The 21361-nt window shown below is 37.0% G+C and overlaps 1 protein-coding gene across 1 annotated transcript in view; it reads left to right on the top strand.

Moving 5' to 3' along the window:
• pou6f2 (POU class 6 homeobox 2) overlaps window positions 1-21361 on the top strand; it is a 202188-nt gene that overhangs the window by 117926 nt on the left and 62901 nt on the right. The window contains exon 5 of the mRNA XM_088643523.1: window positions 9343-9653. Coding sequence (XP_088499649.1) covers window positions 9343-9653 — 311 coding nt within the window. The remainder of the gene's footprint in view (window positions 1-9342; window positions 9654-21361) is intronic.

Raw genomic sequence — 21361 nt, 5'->3', positions numbered from 1 at the left:
ATTCTCTAGGGTATGTAATTAATTTAGGTATTATGTTGTACATAGAAAAATAGTAGAGTCGGCATTCTGGTTTATGTGGATGATATGTTTTGTATTTTTAAAAATATTTTAATTTATATTAATCTTTTCCACCTTGTCTTGATACATATAGTATCCCATACTGTACTGTAAAATGTATGTAATGACGTGAAGAATAGATGTAAATGTATTTCCTATCTTAGAATGAAACGTATTATATTATATGTATTTAATATCATAGAAAAATATAAAAGTTTACTTCAGTTTCATATTATATTACTATAGTACAGAAGATACAGGTTATTACAACAGTGTAACACACTCCATGTTATAAACATGTTTATATCCGTGTGCATTGTTGAACTTGTTTTAGCCGAATCAAAACATTTTGGTGATTTTATTGTTTTAGGGAGCTAAAAAGTGCCAAAAGTTTATTAAAAAAATCTACTGATGTATCTTTTGGATTCACAAAGCATCCTCTTTATTTTTAGGGGTAGTGTACTTTTGAGATGGAATCCCGCAAATAAAGTATTCTCAAACTGTCGTCTTTTCCCCACATGGCTGTGTAACTCCAGGGCTCTCACCTACCTGATTCTGTGCAATGACTGTGCAATGAAATGGACAATTTCTTTAGCAGGGACATCCATTTTTGTCTAGTTGAGTGAATCAAGACTCAAGTTGTTTTTTTCATGAATGCAGTGGGACATATGAGCACCAGATATTCTGATGTGGAAATTGCTATTTGGATTTCCCCTTTTAAATGCAATAGAAATAACAACAATATAGTGTGCTGTTGACTTATCTGACTAATCTAGTCTGGAACTCTATTTCAAAGCCACCACGAAATAAATGTAATAATCACCTTGACACTAAGATACAACTTCACTTAGTTGAAATTGCTTAAATCGTGTGAGCTAACTGGTGCTGTTTGTGAAGCTGTGTAAGGATTTTTTTTGTCTTTGTTTGATCGCCTTGGATGTTTTCCCTTGGATATACAGGTGATTGAGCAGCTGGAGAAAGAACTGTACTCTTAATGTGTCCTGCTCTGACAGGGCTTGAAAAAGCCTGTGAACAGTCTGTACACGATACAAGACACAAGAAAATCTTCTTTGGAGCAAGACAAAATTATGAGAACAGGTTTGTACATGTATGGCTCAGCCCCTGCATAATAAACTAAAGCATAAAAAAAACAATCAAGGATAGAAACGCAGACCCAAAGAAAAGCCCAACATAAGCAATATAAGAGACAAAAGACAGACATGAGGCAGAGTTCCATTAATACAAGATGGCAGGGAAGGAGTCAGGTCCTGGATAATGAGGAAGGAGTTGCTATTTTTTAGAGCTTTCTGGTGACAGAGAAAACCAAAATGACATTCATCTGACGAATGAGCTGAGCTTGACCTAGCCTTTTGACCCCTGACAATCAATCTTACCTACTACTTCATAAAGAATTATAGCTGTGCCATTCACATTTGACTCAGGATTTTTACAATTCCAACATATTAAAATACAAGGGTCGGGAAGATGAATGGGTAGGGTAGGATAACATATGTAGTGCGTTTTCAGCACCGGATACCCATGTGAGAGATGGCTTCCTGGGTAATTTGTATCACATTGGCTCCATACTTATTATGGTAGTATTAACCAGCAAAGTCAACAGTAGAAGCCTTCTTCACATTTCTTCCATGAACAAGACAAACGAGGGACATACTTATGACTAAATAATTGAGTTACTCACAGTAGATGGTTGAATGTTTTCATTAGCAATGTGCAAATTAGTGAAGCATGATCAGTACTCGATCGTATGAGTTTTTTAATTAAGACAGACGCTGCCTAGTCTTAAATTATAGTACTTGCTGGCTTTTGTGCCAATTCTCACAGATTAGTAATTCAAGGGCAAATCCTATTCTGCTGTAATTTGAAATAGCAGGTCAGGATTTAAACAAATAATTTAAATAGACCCAGTCAATCTGGATTTCACGATGGCTTCACCAATTCAGGTGGTGGCTCACTGTTACAGTTTACCTCTTATGAATGGTCTTGTTTGCCATTGGACTGAAGCCCTAATGTGTTTAACTGACCGCTGTTTAACTCGATAGGGAGTGTAAAATAACGAGCATTGAGAAGCCCATAATGCCTTCTCCCTTGTCGATTATTTTTAAACTCTTTTTTTTCTGCTTCTTGCAGAAGGTGGAAAAACAATTAGTTTAGAGAGAGCTGCCAAATTCCTTATATTGCTGTGGCGTAGAAAGAACATTGGTCAAAGAAATACGTGTGATAAAGCTGGCTGCCTTGTTAGTGGGGAAAGGAAGGTCAGTGGTCTTGACAGTCTTAACAAGATGACAGAATTTATGAAGCACCGTAGTTAAAGAATGTAGTTACCTGCAGTGTAGTCATATAATAAGCCCACTTGGGGCTTATAGTTATTCCCCTTGAATTTGTTTTCCTTTCTTCATTTTCTTTTGTTGTTGTTCTTTTTCTTTGGCCTTGCATTCGGTGCTGGAGGAAACACTCAAATCAACTTTGATCTTTCTCTGGTTTAGATAATTTTCTGACAGAACTTTCTTTTTTTTTTCTTGAACACTATTCCGTATCTTCTTTTTGGTCCACTCGTAAGAAAAATGAGCTGCTAGTCCTGTCAGAGCGTGTGAGACGGCTTGCCCTAGTATTTCAAGTCAGAATTGGACTCTTGGCTTTATAGCTGGGATTATATATAATTCATGGTATGGTATAACGGTGGTGTCAAAGTGTCAGGAGGCAGGAGAAATGTAAAAGTGTGGTGTTTACAGGCTAACAGGCTCGTTTTTTTGTGATTTTCACTATTACAATTTGGAAGGAGCTTGGCCTGAGCTTCAGATACTCTAAGGAAGTGTTCTAAAGTAGCATCCACAACTACAACCACAGCCATTGGTACCAAGTCACAAACATTGTAATTATTAGTTTTTAACCACAATTTTAAAAACACCCAATCTTTTTTTAAACTCAATTATGGGGTTGAAAAAGAAAATGAACAGAGTATTGAAAAATGATATATAGCTTCCAAATGCCTACATGTCATGCAGTACATTTACACAGGACATTTTTGCAAAGTTGCAGAAAAGATGTCCCAAATGATAGACAATCTCTTCTGTAGATGCCATGCTGAAATTTATTAATGAAAAAAGAGGCAGCATTTACATAGTCTGAAAGAAAGAAATGGTAAACAAAACATTTTTGAAAATCAAATGTTTAAATTGTGCATTATTCCATATTTATGTGACATAATTATATTTTCTTAAGCTTCTTAATATTTTTTTTAAAAGAGACAAAAGTTCTTAGAGAAAGATGAAAACTGAACAAATTAATAATCATGAAATTATCAATTTTAGGTCCAATAAATACAGTATATATTTCAGAAGAAAAGACTACTGTTAAACAGACTCAAATTTGAGCACTGGATATTCTTCTTGGATATGCATTCTGCTTACAAGAACAGAAATTAGTAGAAATAATGCTTTACATTAAGAGTGGCACTATATTGTGCTTAATAGCAAAGGGTAGCCTAATGGTTTTGCTTAATTTGAACCTGTTTTTTGACTGAGGTTCAGCTGGTACAGTATATGTATAAACGTATTTGAGAGCATCATAATATTAAGGAATGAGAAGAGATCCTTATAATACAATAGGTAATTCTACGCTAAAAAAAGAAGAAAATACACAACAACAAATTTTAGCTATTGAGTCCTCCTCATGTATCTCAAACTGAGTATGAAAAAAAAATAGTCCTTGGATAACTTGTTCATAAAAGACAATAGTAATCAAAAACTGTTAACAACAACCAAAAATCATAGTATTTAGTACCACCACCTCTCCTACTTCTGAACAAACTGCTCCTGTCTGTAGATTTCCTGAACTGCAAAAGTAACCCAGTCTTGCAGAATTATTGTATTTTCTTCCCTCAGATCCAGAATGTGGTTTAAGATATTGCTATGAGATGCTATGTTCCAAGACTCTTCTAATCATATTCGAAGAGGTTGAGAAGTCTGAGAGTCTCTTCTTTTTGAGTGGTAATTCATTAACATTCAGGGAACTCGTTGTTCCAATATGCTCAATTACTGTATCTCCTGTTGAATACCAATATGGATTTGACTAAATACAAATGAAGAGTGCGTAGAGGATTGCCTTTGGTCTGTGTGTTACAATCTATCCCCTTTAATATTGAAGAAGATGGTGATGTACAGTATGTTGCCATCCCTAATAATATCTCCAGGAATGACAATTGACTCTCTACTTTGAGAAACCAGAGTCCCAGAAATAGCCCTTTCCTCAAAAGAGAATCTAGCAAAATTGTTGATTGCTGTTATGGTCTGAATTGTTTTAGGAAGCTCCAGATCTCAGTGGCACTGGTGTCATGTCAATTTTTACGCCTCCTCCAATACTCTTGCCATAAAGTCATGAGAATAACCTGTCATCTAGTGTAGAGTCCTCCTTTGTGCAGCAGATACACATTCAACCAGAACGTGTTGTGACTGACATGAGGCCCTACAAAAGCCCCTCAGTGGCTGACTGAAGATTTTAAATAAGTGTGAGAGCCACAACTCAGTCATGTGCTTCTGGGATTCATGACATTGCTCTGGTGAAACACCTGGTTAACAGGTGAAAGACTCTTTTTTTCTTAAAAATATTGCCAGACTTCCATGACCAGCTTTCAGCTGGTATGACGTAGCTACCCATGTTGTTTTAAAGTAGTTAACACCCTCTTCTCTTTCAAGAAATTAACATGATAGCACCATGCTTATCTAGTAGATTAAGTGCAATTGTAATTTGTATAATATGGACACCAGAAAGGAAAACAGTTCTTTAACAACAGTACATTTTATTCATAGTAGCTTATTGAAAAAATCAACACTGTATAATGATACAGACATAAAACACAAAGAACTCAAATAAAATCACAAAGCACACTGACCAAACATGAAAACTAAACATTAAAATAAGCTTTTAAGTGTGAATTACAAATGTCCTATCTCAAAGTGTGGAATGAGTTCCAAAATCATGGTACTGCCTGGGCTTAGGTAGAATAAAGCAACCTGAATCAGCAGATTTCGGATAAGGTTTGGACTATACTGTACTTATCCATAAGCTGTCCTTGAACTAGAATATTTGGTGCTTCATACTGTATGTAAGCTTAAAAAATCTTAAATCTTAAAATCACACATTTCACAGGGAGCCAGTACGTTTTAGGATGGAATGTTTTTTATCAGCACAGAATTCTGGGCCTATTCAGTATCCTAGAAGAATACACAAGTAAGTAAAGCTTTACAGTCATCTAATCTTGAAATTAAGCTGTGTATCATTTCTTCAGCGTCAGATTGACAAAGGAAGGATCTTAGCTTGGCAAAGCTTTACAGAAAAGATACCATTACTAAAAGTAAAAAGATGCCAGTGTGACCTGTCTGATATGTGCTTGAAATGACAGCACAGAGTGAAAAATAACACTGAGGTATCTAACTTTAGTCCAACAGCTATTACCTAAATTAGCAGCCATTGTCAGATATGCATCAACAACAAAAGACAAGCCTGCATGAGAAAACAAAGAACTTGCACAGGTATCATAAACAAAAAGCCTTAGGAAACTCCAGTATAAGTTGTCTGTAGATCTATCTGATTCTTAAGTTTGTCTGTTTCTAGCTTATTTCAAAGAGTTCCAGCTCTCCTCAATTTGCCTTAAGAAAAATCAACTTCTGCTCTAAGGAAAGACATTTCTGTGTTTGGTGTTACATTTATTATGAAAAGAAATCTGTGGTATGGGGTTCCTTTTCTGATACTCTTCTGCTGCAGAAAATGTTGGAATTAGTTTTCACAGTGGACCTGAAATACCTGAAAAGACTCCTTGAGTAACTTATGGTTCTGTGACAGCATTAAGACACCTTCTCCCTAAGACACCTGTGTCTCCCTAAGCTGATTTTCCAGTTAAAAGAGTTTCTTAACCTCTTCCAATCATTGGAATTAGGTTCCTAGTGTCTTCAAAGAAAATGAACTGCACCCTTGAGATGCAAATATCCAAAGTGAAACCACCAGAGAGTATTGGGGTTATGGTGAGGGTATGGGGGCAATATGTATCTGTTAAATCTTTCCACCTAGCACAAATTACTTTATACAGTACAGTATATATATGTAATAACCCTTTTTTATGTACCTCTGTGTTAATTGTTGGATTCTTTTTGAGAACTTGTGAACACTGCAAGTGCTATTGGTTTTGCTTGTAATTATGATCTTATACATATACAGTATTTCTTCCAGTTTTTGAACCATTCAGTTTTTAAAACTCTAATACAGTAGCTACAGTTTCAGGTGGTAGGAAAGACCGATTAAAAGCAATACCCAATGTTCCAGAAGTTTCAAACAAGAGGCTCATGAGTCCAGTTGGCTCATGTAGCCTATTTAGTAGTTAATAGTTAATTTATCCAAGAACCTCATTGAGCAGTTTCTTTTTCAGAAGCCAGTGAATTGGCTTCAGCAAAAATGGACGAGTAGCTCGTTCCCTCAAACACTAGTCTATTCCTTTGTCATTATGATCTTGGACTTTCAGATTTTTTTTTGGGGGGGGGGGTAAAGGGTCAAGGTTGTCTTCTTGAACAAAGTATTTTCTATATGCAGTTGTAAACAAATGCAACTTTTAAATTTCAGCAAAAATTATTTGAATACAGGGCTTTTTGAATTCCTTTCTACTGTAATATATAGATTATATTATGTGTCATATATACTGTACAAAGGGCTGATGTGTCTGCTGGTTTCCAATCTAACTCATCACTGAATTAACTTAACTAGCTGGATACCAGCTTAATTAGACCAAATTGACAGTTTCTTCCAGCTCTTGAGGTTCTACTGCTTTATAAAACACCTTGAAGGTCCTTGCAGGACCAGGGTTGGATACTCTACCTCTTAAGTTTTTCCTTTTCTTTATTTTCTAGTTTCATGCCTTTCGGATAACCTTGTGGTACAGTACAACTCCTTTAACTGAACTAAATATTCTGGGACATCATTCTTCATTATGTACTGTAAGGCATAAAGGGAATGATCTGTTGAAATTCATCAGCATTACTCTAGCTTCTTTATGCAGGATGAATAACACCATGCTGATTACCAGCAGCTTCCTGAAGACTTTGGAGAAGCCGTTATGACAGGAAAAGATACAACATCAGATGACAGCAAAATCTGAAATTGAAAACTTAGTTTAGTTTAACATTTTGTAAATTAAAGTTTAACATGTAGAAGATCCCCACTTCTGGTAGCATGGCTCAGCCTGTCACACCTTCACTATAAAGTAAATGCGTCAGGCATTCTTACAACAAACACTCACAACTGTTCATCCTTCCATTTTGTAACCTCCATTTTCAAACCAAGTCCATCGCAGGGCACACATTTTGTTGTACCGTTGACACGAACATGCACACTGACACCAGGGCCAGTTTTCCCAGAAGCCAATTAACCTACCAGTAAGTCTTTGGACAGTGAGAGGAAACCAGAAAACACAGGGAGAACATCCTAACCACTGTGCAACCTTAACCATTCAGTCACAAAGTACACTAATTCAACCCACATTCAAACCTATATCCTCCCCAATTAAGCCTGTCTGTGAGTGCTTACTGGACAATTATACAATAGTAGTTCAGGAAGGTAGCTGTGTCAGCATGCGTAGGCTGCAAAGGAACAGGTAATAGGTTTATTCCATTCTGAAAAAAAGAAGAAAGAAAAAACACAACGTTTCAGCCGTGGAGCCTTCTTCAGGTGTGAGAAAGACAGGGCAGTAGGCAAAGATAAAGTAGCGGGAGAACAAAGGCTGGGAGAGAGGAGGAGCGAGAGGCGGGAGCAGGGGACAGAAAGAGAGGCCAATCAAGAGGTGTGAAGTCAGAATAGGTGTAGAGAGGTGTAAAATGAAACCTCCAATGAATGGAGAAAATTTAGAAGAAAAGTAGTCTGTCATTAAGAGAAGGGGGAAGGTGTGATCCTAGCTGCAGGATATTATACAATAGTACCACTCAAGTGAACTAATAAACGAATCACATGTCTTCGGGGTCCTATTAGGTGGCCTCTTGTGGCAGGCCCATGGAAATAACAGTCCTTCCATGGGAATACCTGCAAAGCATAATATTGAAAATGGGGCATTATTAAGCACAGAAATCTGCAAACTTGCATTCACCTGTTGAACCTTGGTCACTAACAAAACAGCTGGTTAAACCCTTAGTAGTATCTGCTGTAAACAGCAGACAGAAAGTAGTTAAAGGTTCTGGCAAACACTACCATTTAGAAAAAAAAACTGCTTCTTTATTTTCTTGGAAAGTACTGTAGCTGGGATTCAAACATCCATCAAACAGACCTGAAAATGTTGCTTAAGGTTTGAATCCTTCCTAGCTGCTTGTGAAATCCTGTGCAGCATAATTCAGTAGGAGCCTTCCACAGATCACGCAGCTGGGCTGGTTGTTTTTGCAGCAGATAACTGCTGTCAAGGCTGGCGATTTTTAATGTGTTGCTGCAGAGAGATGACACTACAAACTTTCCACTGCAGACAGAATTTTTGATCATTTGTTCCATAACTTAACCTTCAAGTAACATTCAGATTTTCTCAGTTTTATTATTATTATTATTATTATTATTATTATTATTATTATTATTATTATTATTATTATTATTATTACATGTGCTTGGACCAATGCTAATATGCTAACACCACAGGGTTTAAATTATTTGAGATGTTTTAAACATTTCTAATAAATAAACAACATCTAATTGGTTAAAACATATGTTGCAGAATTGTTGGGCTTCATATGTGTTGTTACGTATGAAGGCATTAAAAACCAGTTGGAACCATAAAGATAAATGTCCTATTGACAGTGGCTTACTGACACTATCTTAAGCTTATTAAATCCTTTTACACTTTGCTGACATGCACAGTAGGTGATCGTACAATTTGATTGGTAACACACATTTCAGGCCAAATGAATGAACTCCCTCAGTGACAACTTTTTCTGTAATGTGGATTTTCAGACTGAAAGGAGTATTCATGTGTATGTTATTGTGCAGGAAGTGAACATACAGTAGGAGTTCTAGTAATCTACACTATACAGTACCGTATACATTTCAGAAATACTTTTTTCATCTTTCACCTTTGATAGCTAAAAGTCTTGTTTTATGTTTTGATGTAGACTATGCAAGACTCTTAAAAATTCAATTCACCAAAGACATTAAACCTCCAACAGCAGCAATCCTATGCCTCCATGTTTAAGCTACCATTACAGAGCGCAACTTTATTTGTGGATTTCTTTTTTTTCTTTCCTTCTATAGCTACCTCATCCCTGAACTCACAGCTCCAGCACTTGCAACAGTTGCAGCAGCTGCAGCACCAGCAACACCAACAGCAGCAGCAGCAGCAACAGCCGCCACAACAGCAACAGCAGCACCAAGGTCAGACACACCAGCCGTCCCAGAGCCAACAGCCGTCGCAGCATCAGCAGTCTCCCCCAAGCCAGCAGTCGTCCCACAGCCAGGCACAGCCGCCACAGACCCAGCCGGCTGCTGTGTCACCGCCCCAGAAACAGAACCAGTCGCCAGGACAAGGCCTGCCCTCACCTCTCACCCCGCCCACCCCTCTCCAGGTAATAACAATAAGGCTCTCTTGCATTTACACTTTTCACCCCGAAGGATTTCAAAGAATTGTACCTGTAGGAGGGGATCCCCTGCATCTGCCACTCACTGTAAAAGTGAATCTCCAATCTCCAATCTCCAATCTTGAAGTGCAGCGCTCACTTTGGTGATGCTACTCAGCCGTTCAGGTAAAGAACTGAGTAATTGCTTCACCAGTTGAGGGGGGACTTTGGGAGGACAGATTGTATAAACATATGATTTAATTTAACCAGGATACCAGGTTAATACTCCTACTCTTGCAGACAGTACCATCAGGTCTTTAATGACCCAGTAATCAGGATCTTGGTTTAATATCTGGGGGATGATACCTATTGCAGTGTCTGCAGCCATCATACTGGAGCATCTGGAAAATCTGGGCTCAGGGGAAGAGTGCCACCTACTGATCCGTCGTTTGTCAGAGCTCTCAACTCTGGGTGCTCATTAGAAAGCAAAAAAATATAATAGCACCTTGTGTGTCGGTCTGCTCTCACCCAGTACACTTTAACGCCTGTTAGCATCTGGCTCTGTGCTTTTTTATGCCTGGGCTGGTTAAGCAGGTGGACACACATCGATCACAGAGCATGGTCCTAGTGATTTTGAAAAGTGGAATTTCTCTTTGCCATTGCCCTGTAGTTCGAACTGCACAGGTTCCTGCTGAGACAAGGTGCTGATTTCCCACATTTGCAGTAGGTGCTCCCTGCAGTGAGTTTGCATCTTCCACCAGGCAAATCAGATTGTAAGATCAGAGATCTCTCTTCAGACTTTTCTTCTTGCCCTATAAAATCTATGTTGTGAGGTGCAGCAAAACACCCTGTGGTCAAAATGGTTACTTATCCTATGCAAAACAAGTATTACTATACTTTACAGTACCTCTACTTGACTATTTTATCCAAAGCTGCAGAATAGTTAATAATGCAAATTGTATTATATTTAAGAAAACCTTTACATTTTCAGGTATGATATCCCACAAAGCCAAAATGCTATCTGGCAGCATCAGGACATTGTTTTCCTTTTATTCAACTTTATTCAACTTTATTGTCATTAAACTTACACAGGTGCATAGTATAATGAAAAGTGTTTCTCATTAGTCACTCAGGTGCAGTATATAAATAGGAGAGAAGATAAGACAATAGACAGTTACACAATAGCAATAACAGTAACATGTAATAACATAACATAAATAACATGTAATCAAGTAATCAAAACTGTGCAAAATTCCGCAAACAGAGAAAATATAACAGGACAAAAACAGTGCAAGGTAATTCTTAGAACAGTGCAAAAAATAGTATGGTTAAAAGTAGTATGGTTAATTAATAAATATTAAATATTATTATGCCTGTTACAGTTTTACTGGGCTATCGAGGGGACAGTACAATTTCGGCTTACATGTGTGTGTGGTGGTGTAGGAGTACAGTAGTTGTGGGTACAGGAGGACGTTAGGAGAGATCATAATAAGGTGGAAGGGAGTGGGGGCATCACCAACTTGACAGCTCTGGGGAAGAAGCTATTTTGGAGTCTAGTTGTGTGCGACTGGAGTGACCGGAACCTTCTGCCAGATGGTAGGGGAATAAACAAGTTATGACTGGGGTGAGTGGGGTCAGACATAATTTTGGTGGCTTTTTTCAGACTCCTGGTGTTGTATATTTCCTGGATGGATGGTAAGGCACTGCCGATGATGTGTTGGGCAGTTTTGACCACCCGCTGTAGTGCCTTACGGTCGGATGCGGTGCAGTTGCTGTACCAGACTGTGATACAGCTGGTCAGTATGCTCTCCACCGTACATCTGTAGAAGTTGGTGAGGATCAGTGGATGTATGTGTATTTTCTTCAGCCTTCTCAGGAAGTACAGCCGCTGTTGTGCCTTCTTGATGAGACTGGAGGTGTTCAGTGTCCATGTAAGGTCCTTAGAGATGTGAACGCCTAGGAATTTGAAGTTATTCACCATCTCCACCGCAGACCCTTCTATGTAGATGGGGGAGTGAACTTTTCCTTTTGGGAACATTATTCATTATAATTTATTAATTACTGTACTATACATTCTGATCACAGCTTCTGTGAATGCTTCTACAATTTGAGGTCTGTAAATTCTGGTTTATTGTAAAACTTAATCATAAGTGCAGTCCAATGCCTCACATGATTTACAGAAGTGCTTCCTAATTTTAAGGAGGGAATTGTAGGGATAGCTGTGCTCATTTTCATAGTGCTTCTGAATCCTGCTTCTCTCCTGTTACTTCAGTAAAATAAAAATTTAAATATCAAGACTGTTTTGTATGTCTGAAATCACTCTTCTTTCTCTTTAGTATTAGTAGAATGTAAAATTGACTGTTCAGAATTGGACAGCTACTTGTCATCTTATTATTAGAGAAAACCTCAGGGATGAATGAGGACAAGGTGACCAACCTGCTTTTCAGTCTTAAAGGTCAAGCCACTCCAGTGATCTAAAGGATAATAAAGTAATCAAGACATCAGCTGCTGGATAAGTATAAAATATCCCCTCTATCAGAGAGGTAGCTATGCACTGAAAGACAGTGCCTAACTAAGTTAACATGCAATAACCTAAAATCATGAAAATCAAAACAGAAGCAAGATAGGCATAAAATCAGAGTTTGTCAAAAGCTGTATTATCAGTGAATTTTTAGATATTTACAATATCTAGCATTGGCTCAGTATTTGCAAAGCGCCAAAACAATTAAACTGTCTAAATTCAAAACGGACTTCTTAGAATCAGCAGTGGAACATGAGGTAGATGCTCAAGTGGAAAATAAGAGGAGCTGAGAACAGGAGTCACTTCTTTACACAAAGGGTTGTTGGGATATGGAACAAACTTCCCAACCAGGTTGTTTGAAGCTGACTGGTTTAAAAAATGTCTGGAAGAGATTCTCAGATCAATTGACTAGCAGCTATCAAATGAGCTAATTACAAAAGTGCAATTTTTTGCAAACGGCTTTAATGTTTTAGCACACTATTTCAAATTAATGTTTAACATTACAGACATTCATTAAAAGCTAAAGATTGAAGGTCACCAAAGGTAATTGCCTTTATAAATTGTAAGTGGGTGGAGGGTGGGAGAAATTAAGGCAAATATCAGAAAGGTCTCAAAACCCTAAATCTCGTCTTGATTTGAAATGGAATTTATTTCTATAATTGAGGCCACTTCTTCTGAACATTCGTTTAAATCAATCATGACTTCATAGATCTAAAGCTTTAGTGTAACATTAATATAAAAGAAAGGCACATCCAATTTTTAAATGTTTCCTAGACATTTTAGCACATTATTTGGGATATTTGTGTTGAACACTGGGTATATGCTGTCTGTAATGAAGATTCAAAAGAGACATGATTCCAATTCAATTTGAAGCATACAGAGAAGGCAGACAGGTAGGCAGTCTAAGGTAGAGAGAGATACATATCTGCATACAGTGTGCTGTATGTACTGTATAGTATGTATATCAATCAAATTGAGTTAAGGACATTGAAAATTAATAAGTAAGATCAGAAAACAAACAAGAAAACTGAGAGTGATGGCATTTAAAATGTTTTTGAAAGGTCTTTAAGGAACCTCACCTTAAGAAAATAAGGCTTCCATTACTTACAGTACGTAATGAGAGTTCTGTATTAAAGAACCTCCTTTAATCTAATAAAATGAAAAAGATGTGGCTGTCTGGAAGTACTCCAAGAGATGCTGTGAAGTTCAATATCCATCTCTTTCAAACTATGAAGCAAAATGAAGATCAAAACCAGTAATGAATTTCATGTACACTTTAGTTCGGGTTGAAGGGGAGTAGTGGCAGTGGTTGTGGTATTGGTGACAATGTTGGGAGGGGGAGGGTTTTGTGATCGTTGAAACTGACAGACTGAATTTGATTGCTGAATATTTTCAAGCTTTTGGTAAGGGCTCATCCTTTTACATTATTCACAGTCTGTCTGGGAAATATTAGTTTAGAACAAGCCAGCCCTGAAATGATTGTCAAAAAAGGACAATAATTCAAAATGATGATTGAATTTGTTTTGAGAAATCCGAAAGATAACAAATATTGTTTCTGGAAAATGCTCATCTGCTGTCATGTCCTCCGAAACAATTGAAATAAAAAATAAGTAGTTTAGGCTTTCTCCTGCTTGAGATTGCTTCAGTGGCATAAGGAAAATTAATAGCCACAGTATATTGCATTGTGGATTATAATGTCCTGAATGCCCCTTTGTACAATAAAGGCATGATCCGACAGGAAGAAAACCTAATTAGGATCTATTTCATTATAATTTCTGAAAGACGTTCCACGTCCAAATAGATTATGTCTATACAGTAGAAGTTACACTGAGGCTGTCAGGCCCCATTAATATATAAAAGAGGTACAGTTCTAGGGTTAAACCCTTTCAGATGAGCATTGCTGCTAAATCTGATTTGTTCTGTACATTTTTTTTTTGCTTTAATACTCAGAAAGGGAGATAAATGGTCCTGCAGTAGATAAATAATGACTTTTTATAGAAAAACACTAAATCAATCTATCACAGCACACACATTTTCAGAAAAAAATATAATATAGCCAAAGACATCATAGCAAAACTGAAAAAAATATTTCAGAATTGACATAGTGTACACTTGATATTTTTCCTTGAAAGATTAGTTCTAACTATTCAGTGCCATTACAGCATTTAACCTTGTTAATGTTATGTTTCTACATAAATCTCTGGTTATTTTCAACCCACTGATGCAAAATCACTTTTATTTGGCTTGCAAAACTGGACACATAGCTCCCCAGAGGCTGCCTGATTGCCAGAGGACACACATGACCAAGACTTCTAGCTATAGCTTCCAAACCCAAAGTACAACAGCGCTCAATCTGTCACAGGAATCACTGAAAACTGGCAGAGGGATAACATAAGACTGGCACTGGGATCACTCAACACTTCGCCAAACTCTGGCATGTAGAGTGAACAGTGATTCAGACGGTATTCAACCTATTTCCAGGCTATTGTTTCTCTACAAACCTTTTTTTTCCATCCTATGCTTCCCTCACAATCCCAAAATATGATCACAATCTGAACTTAAAGGTCTTTCTTTATTCCAATTCACCTGCGATATGGTATGAAAACTCAAAGTTTAAATAAAATAATTTCAATTAGAAATAGAAACCTGAGTGTCATATGATCACTGTTATGTGGCTTGCGCTTGTATCAGTATGTTATGAAAATATCTTGTAATCAGTTCATTACAATTAATAATGCGAATTAGCATGTGCTACCAACTGTTTTCCGAGTGATTTAGTTTTGCATTAAAGTTGAAATAAATCAGCAGGGCATGTTCATGCGTATGAGACAAAACCTGAATATGAGGGGAAACTAGCATAATGTAGAATTGTAGATTTTCTACTTTGCAGAATATGAGATATGATAGATACTGTATGATTTTCATTAGCGCTTGCTAGCTGCAGTACATCTCACATTTAATTCCTTCCCAAATATGCCAATCTTTTTTTTTTATTACCAGCAGACTGAGCCTCAGATACTCTTTTGAAAAAACCTGTATTGTGAAACAATGTTGAGTTTTATGGAGTGATACACTGCTGTGACTTGTACGGCTGACCTTTGTTGGTAAAAACAGATTCTCTGTAGCTGTTTTTCCCAAGGAGCCTTGGTCTTTGAGTTGAGTAACTAAGACCATTCTTTGGGGAACCTGTGTCTGTGCTCTAGTTCAAAGTCTGGGCGATGTCCGCTGATTGGGTTCATCAGGATTATAATAGGCTCTCGCTAGCTGTAGGGTGAAATATAAATTGCCATTCAAAATGTCATAGAACAACAGGAGTGAGAACAAAGAAAACTAGTCACTCTTACTCTAAGAGGATAAAGTGGAAGAATGTCATTTCTGTTATTGAAAAAGTTCATATGTGTTCAACATGGCTTCCGTGAGTTTCCTTTTTTTGTCATCTCACAACAAACATGATGAATGTTGGCAAGCAATTAGGAACATTGACTCTGTATAACATTACCCACAAATTAATTTCTCTCCAAATCAAGCACTGATGAAAGGTTAAAAATATACAATTTTGCTCTAAGTGATTTGCAAGTGAAGTACACGCTTGTAAAATAATGGTATTCTCCATTTTACCTCTTTCCTCATGTATTTATAAAATAATTTTACTATCTAATAAGAAACACTTTTCAAGTTTATGGAATAATGAAGTTCATGCAGCTTCCTTCCCTTTCTTTTCTACAACTTCCCTTTCTAAATCCATGTTGATTACCTTTTAAAACGCTGTTGTTTAGTTCGAATATTTATATTTTAGTATGGCCTATTATTTCCATAGTTTTGCATAATTACACAAGAGTGTTTGTAAATGAAAGGAGGCCATTAGACACATCTCTTCCATTTACTTGTCTGAGATCTGAGGATGTCATCCAAGTATTTTTAAAAGAAACCGGGATTCTAAAATATAGCTGGTTAGCTTGTTCCACTTGCTTCAAAATTAGGTCCAAATATTAATTAATCCTTATTATTTAATATTAATTCACCATTGTCATTTCACAGCGCTGAGGGAGAATGAGACTGTTGTGATATGCCAAGAGCTACTTAATATTCATGATCATAGTTCACATCTGGCTTTCTATCTCTCTGGCTCTTTAATCTAACTGACCACCATTGTCTGATTGACATCCCTACTGCGATTTTTTATCATTTTTATATAAAACCATGTTCATTTCTTGAACAGCCTGTGTGGGGCCACATCCCTCGGCCAACCACATTCATCAGTGTCACATCCTAATTGGCAAGAAGAGAGTCATTCTTGATGGGGAGGATGAGTTTTTCCCTTTGTTCTCTGTGCCCTTTTCTACCCTATTACAGCCCAGCAGTGATTTAACAAAATCACGTCCAGCTTTACGGCTCCCAATGCAAAGCTGGATCAGAGCAGTTCACACTCCAGTACACAACCATGTGCCGACCCCTGCATTATAGCGCCAGAAAATATGGATAGTACAGCATTATATTTCGGACAGAAATCTCTTTACCATCTCAGCGGATTCACGTGAAAATTGGAGCCATGTGAAAATCCCTGGATTTAACAGGGTGAAAAAAGGAGCTGTAAAATAACGTGAGATCCCCCATGTGTGCTGTCATAAATATCACTTCAGTAGTGTGTGTACAATACCCTCTGAGGTGATGCTTTAAGAACATCTGTGTTCTCTCGAATTGACTACTGTAATGCTCTACTCGCCAGGATAGCTAAATCTACTTTGAACAAACTGCAGTATGTCCAAAATTCACCAGCCAAAATCCTGACCAGGTCTAGTGCAAATAATCACATTACTCCTATCCTGGAGTCCTTGCACTGGCTTACTGTCAAATTCCGTGTGGACTTTAAAATCCTCATGCTCACCTACAAGGCTCTGCATGGCGTGGCACTTCAGTACCTGTCTGAAGTATTATCGCCCTACTCCCCACCTCGCAACCTTCGCTCTTTTAATTCTGGTCTCCTTACTGTTCCCTAAGCCCGTCTACATTCTATGGGTGACAGGGCCTTCTCCTGTTATGCCCCCAAGCTCTGGAACTCTCTGCCCAAGGATATCAGTCACCTTCTCTAAACTCCTTCAAATCCAGACTCAAAACCTTGTTCTTTAGAAAAGCCTTTCCTTAACTGGTTCCATTCTTCACCCTTCTGCTTTTCTCAGTACCACCATCTCCTCTGTATTTTGTAATTGTGTTTTATCTTGTGTATTCTTTTTATTTATTGTTGTTGTCATTCTGTAAAGCACTTTGAGAAGCCACCTTAAAGGCACTATATAAAATAAAGTTTATTATTATTATTATTATTATTATTATTATTATTATTATTATTATTATTATTATTATTATAAAAATCCAAGAAATATTGTAGATGAGAGGAAGCCATTAGGCCTATTTCATTCATTTGGTATGCACATGTAAAAAAGTATAATGTTTTTGGTAATGGTGACCTAAACACAATTCAGTACTGTATATCTGCTGCATCATAAAGTTTGAGGATTTTATTTTTTTCCTGCTATTGGATTTGTTTACTGCTATGGTCTTGATAAACACATAGTCGTTTTACATAAAGATCCAGATACCTTTTGTGCATAGCTTCTTGTATCTCTGCAATTTAGTTTATCTACTTACTACCCATGTGGATCACTTTACACTTGTCCAAACTATAATATAGCCTAAATCTTTTTATAAATCCCTCACCACTGTTACAGTGACTGTCACTTCTCCTGTGTTTGCATAATCTGGAATTGTATCTAGTTCACTAACTGTACCAGAATGTAGATCAGGAACAGCACCAGACCTAAAAAAGACTCCTGTTGTTAACCTGTGGTTACATCCATGCAATTAGAGAATATACCCCTTAAAATTATGCTTCTTTTTTGCTAACCATTTGCCATAACCATGTGTATGAATGACCTTGTAATTCCATACCTTTTAATTTAAATATATCATGTCATGTGCTATAGTTTTATCAACTAAACTACTTTTAAAAAAGACTAGTAATCTAGTTAAAATGGCCTTCCCTTTCTAAATCCATATTGATTACCTTTTAAAATGCCATTGTTTGGTTAGAATATTTATATTTTAGTACTACCTATTATTTCCATAGTTTTGTTTGTAAATGAAAGGGGGTCGTTAGACACATCTATCCCATTTACTTGTTGGTGGCTAACTGATTTGAGGATGTCTCCAAGTATTTTTAAAAGAAACCAGGGTATCACCTTCTACAATATGGCTGGTTAGCTTGTTCCAGACTCCCTCAATTCTCTGTGTAAGACGTGCCTCCTGCTCTCAGGTTTAAAGACACTTCCCTTTAATTTACATTTGTCTGCTCTGGTTTCTGTTTCACCATTGATTCTAATTAAGCTTGTGGTAATCACCAGCTGAAAAAGTAAGAGCAGTAGTACATTACTTGATTCAGTTTTGTCTCCCTTTTATGGAGTTATATTTGCAATTCTCCAATCTAAAAACACATTATCATTCTTAGTGAGAGATGATATATACTGTATGAATAGCATCCTAATCCTAATGATCAATAATTTGTTTAAATCTTGTCTTGGGCCTGTGGGATCCCACTTTCATTTATAGTAAAATTATACAATACTAAGTCATAAAGCTCTTTCCACAGCTTGGGGCACGTCTTCTATTGTAAAAACGTACACAGAATTTCAATTAGGCAAATGTACTTTTTTGTTGTTGTTTAACTTTAATTCTCTAATATCTCTACAACTCTAAATTTCAACATTAACAGTACTTTTAACATTTTAAAAATTGAAATACTATGCCTGTAGTTCAAAATACTCTTTTCTATCTTGGAATCTTGGCCCTTTTAACATGTGGAGATCTCTCTTCCTTTGTTTTTCTCTTCTTTTTATTTTCCTTAATACTGTATATAATATGTATTAAAATACTCAGTCTTTATTTTCTTAGACCCGGCCTTGGATTGATTTAGCGTTGAATTCTTTTTTAAGCGTTTAACTTTGGATTTTTGAAGAATTGTCATTTATATGTCTATTGACTCTTGTATCCATCTGTTCTCAGTTCACTGCCTGTAATTTCATTGCCCACTAAAAGCAGAAATCAAAAGATACCACATTATAGTCACAACTGTTCAGTGGCTTTATTACATCTGTTTTTAATTATATTATCTTCTGACTATTTCTTTAACATCTATATATCTGTGAAATAAACGAAGGCCATGCCTTAAAGGTGAGGTGGTGTTCTTTGAAACATTTGCAGGTCCTACTGTATCTTTCTCCATTCTTTAAATTTTCCGTCAAAGGTTTGTCTTGGTGTCATCTGTCCATAAAACGTTGTTCCAAAACTCCCCCCGCTCATTTTTGTACTTCCAAGAAGATTCTGAAGCGTAGTGGAGGTAATCTTGGCTTGGCCATGCCTAGTTGTCTTGGAAGCTGTCTGTCTGTCTTAATTCTTGATGCAACTAATGATGGCAACAAAATAATTAATTCTAAAATATTAATTCTTACAGAAATATTTACAGACATATTTTGTCTGCTTATGCTTCCTTGCTTAAAGGGTCGAACTTCACAATACAGCATGACAAAACATGAACAAACCATGTTTCAACCAACAGGTTTTTCAGGAAAAAAATACATGGGAAATCTTAGACTGGCCATATCATTCTTCAGATTTACTTCCGACAGTGCATTTGTTTCCCATAGTAAAGAAAACATTGAAGTCAGAACACCTCTAGAATAGGCAGGAACTCCAAATGGCTGAAGTAAAGCATTTTGAATAATTGCACAAGGTTTGGTGAGCTCAATAGGTCATACATTTCAAGCCTCAGAACATGAAATGAGGAAATGCAATGAATTCCTGACTTTTACACTCTGAAATTGACTTACAATGAGTCTTATAACTTGTGTTTTGCCTTTTACAAGATCTCATTAATAATATAAATTTTAGGCCTGCTAATGAAACTAATGCTGTCCAGAGAGTAGTCATTGCAATTACTATGGTTGATAGAGAATTGTATGATTGTTGACACAATATTAAGAAGTGTAAAGTATATACAGTATTTCACTGTCAAATGCTGAAATAACAAGTGCTTTTACAGCTTTTTCAGTAGCTAATTCAAATTAATATTCATACTCTTTGCAAAGTATATAGTATGGATATACAGTATGTGTGTGGAAATATTCACGTACAGTATGGTAAAGTACTGGATGGATCAGAGACTCGAGCTGTTAGCTTTTCTTCCCGGATTGGAGTTAAGAGACACGGATGCAAAGGCATTGAGCTTTTCAAATGAATTACCCATTATCTTACAGTGTCAGTTCATATCACCTTCATGTCTGAAATAAATCTATTTCCTTTAACTGCTTCTGATGTGCAGTGTGTCACACTAGACTACAGGGATGACCCCTAAGCTTGCATTCACAGGTTTAGTTCTTTATGTTGCTTTTTGGGAGCTTTCTTCTGTGCTTTTACACTGGTAAGGCTCACGTCAATTTCTCTGTTGTTGGCCTTCTGTGTCTTTACAATTTTGATGTTGCATCTTCATTCGATTCCTAAATGTTCTTTTAACATATACATACTGTACAGTTCAGTGTTTTGAAAGTGCAATAATAAAATATTAAAAGAAAAGCCAAATCATAGATGGGGATTATTAGGAGACCATGATTACACCAGGGTTACACCCCTCTCTCTTTTCGAGAAATGCCCTGAGATTTTTAATAACCACAGAGAGTCAGGATGCCTGTTTTGCATCTCATCTGAAGGACGGCACCTTTTTACAGTATAGCATTCCCATCACTATAATGGGGCATAAGGACCCACATAGACCGCAGGGTGAACACCCCATGCTGGCCCAACTAACACCTCTTCCAGCAGCAACCTTTCCCAAGAGGTCTCTCATCCAGGTACTGCTAAGTCTCATACCTGCTTAGCTTCAGTGAGTTGCCAGTTGCGAGTTGCAGGATGATATGGCTGCTGGCCTTATCGTTAAACTTCATCAGGAAATTGCTTTGCCCAGCTCAATAAAGACCAGTGCCAGGTGTGAGGTCTTTAAAGGGGTATGTCTCTAAAGTGAAAAAAGTCATTGCTGTGTCTCCAGAGATATGATTTTGAACATGCAGGCTCCTCCAAAATGGCAGATGTTGGATGTTTGCTTGTGGGCTATTAAAATGTTCACAGGGATCTGTGGCACTCTATACTGGCAATG

This window comes from Lepisosteus platostomus, chromosome 8 (genome assembly GCF_059453375.1).
Source record: "Lepisosteus platostomus isolate fLepPlt1 chromosome 8, fLepPlt1.hap1, whole genome shotgun sequence".
Lineage (NCBI taxonomy): Eukaryota > Metazoa > Chordata > Actinopteri > Semionotiformes > Lepisosteidae > Lepisosteus > Lepisosteus platostomus.
This window is presented reverse-complemented; position numbering and strand designations above follow the sequence as displayed.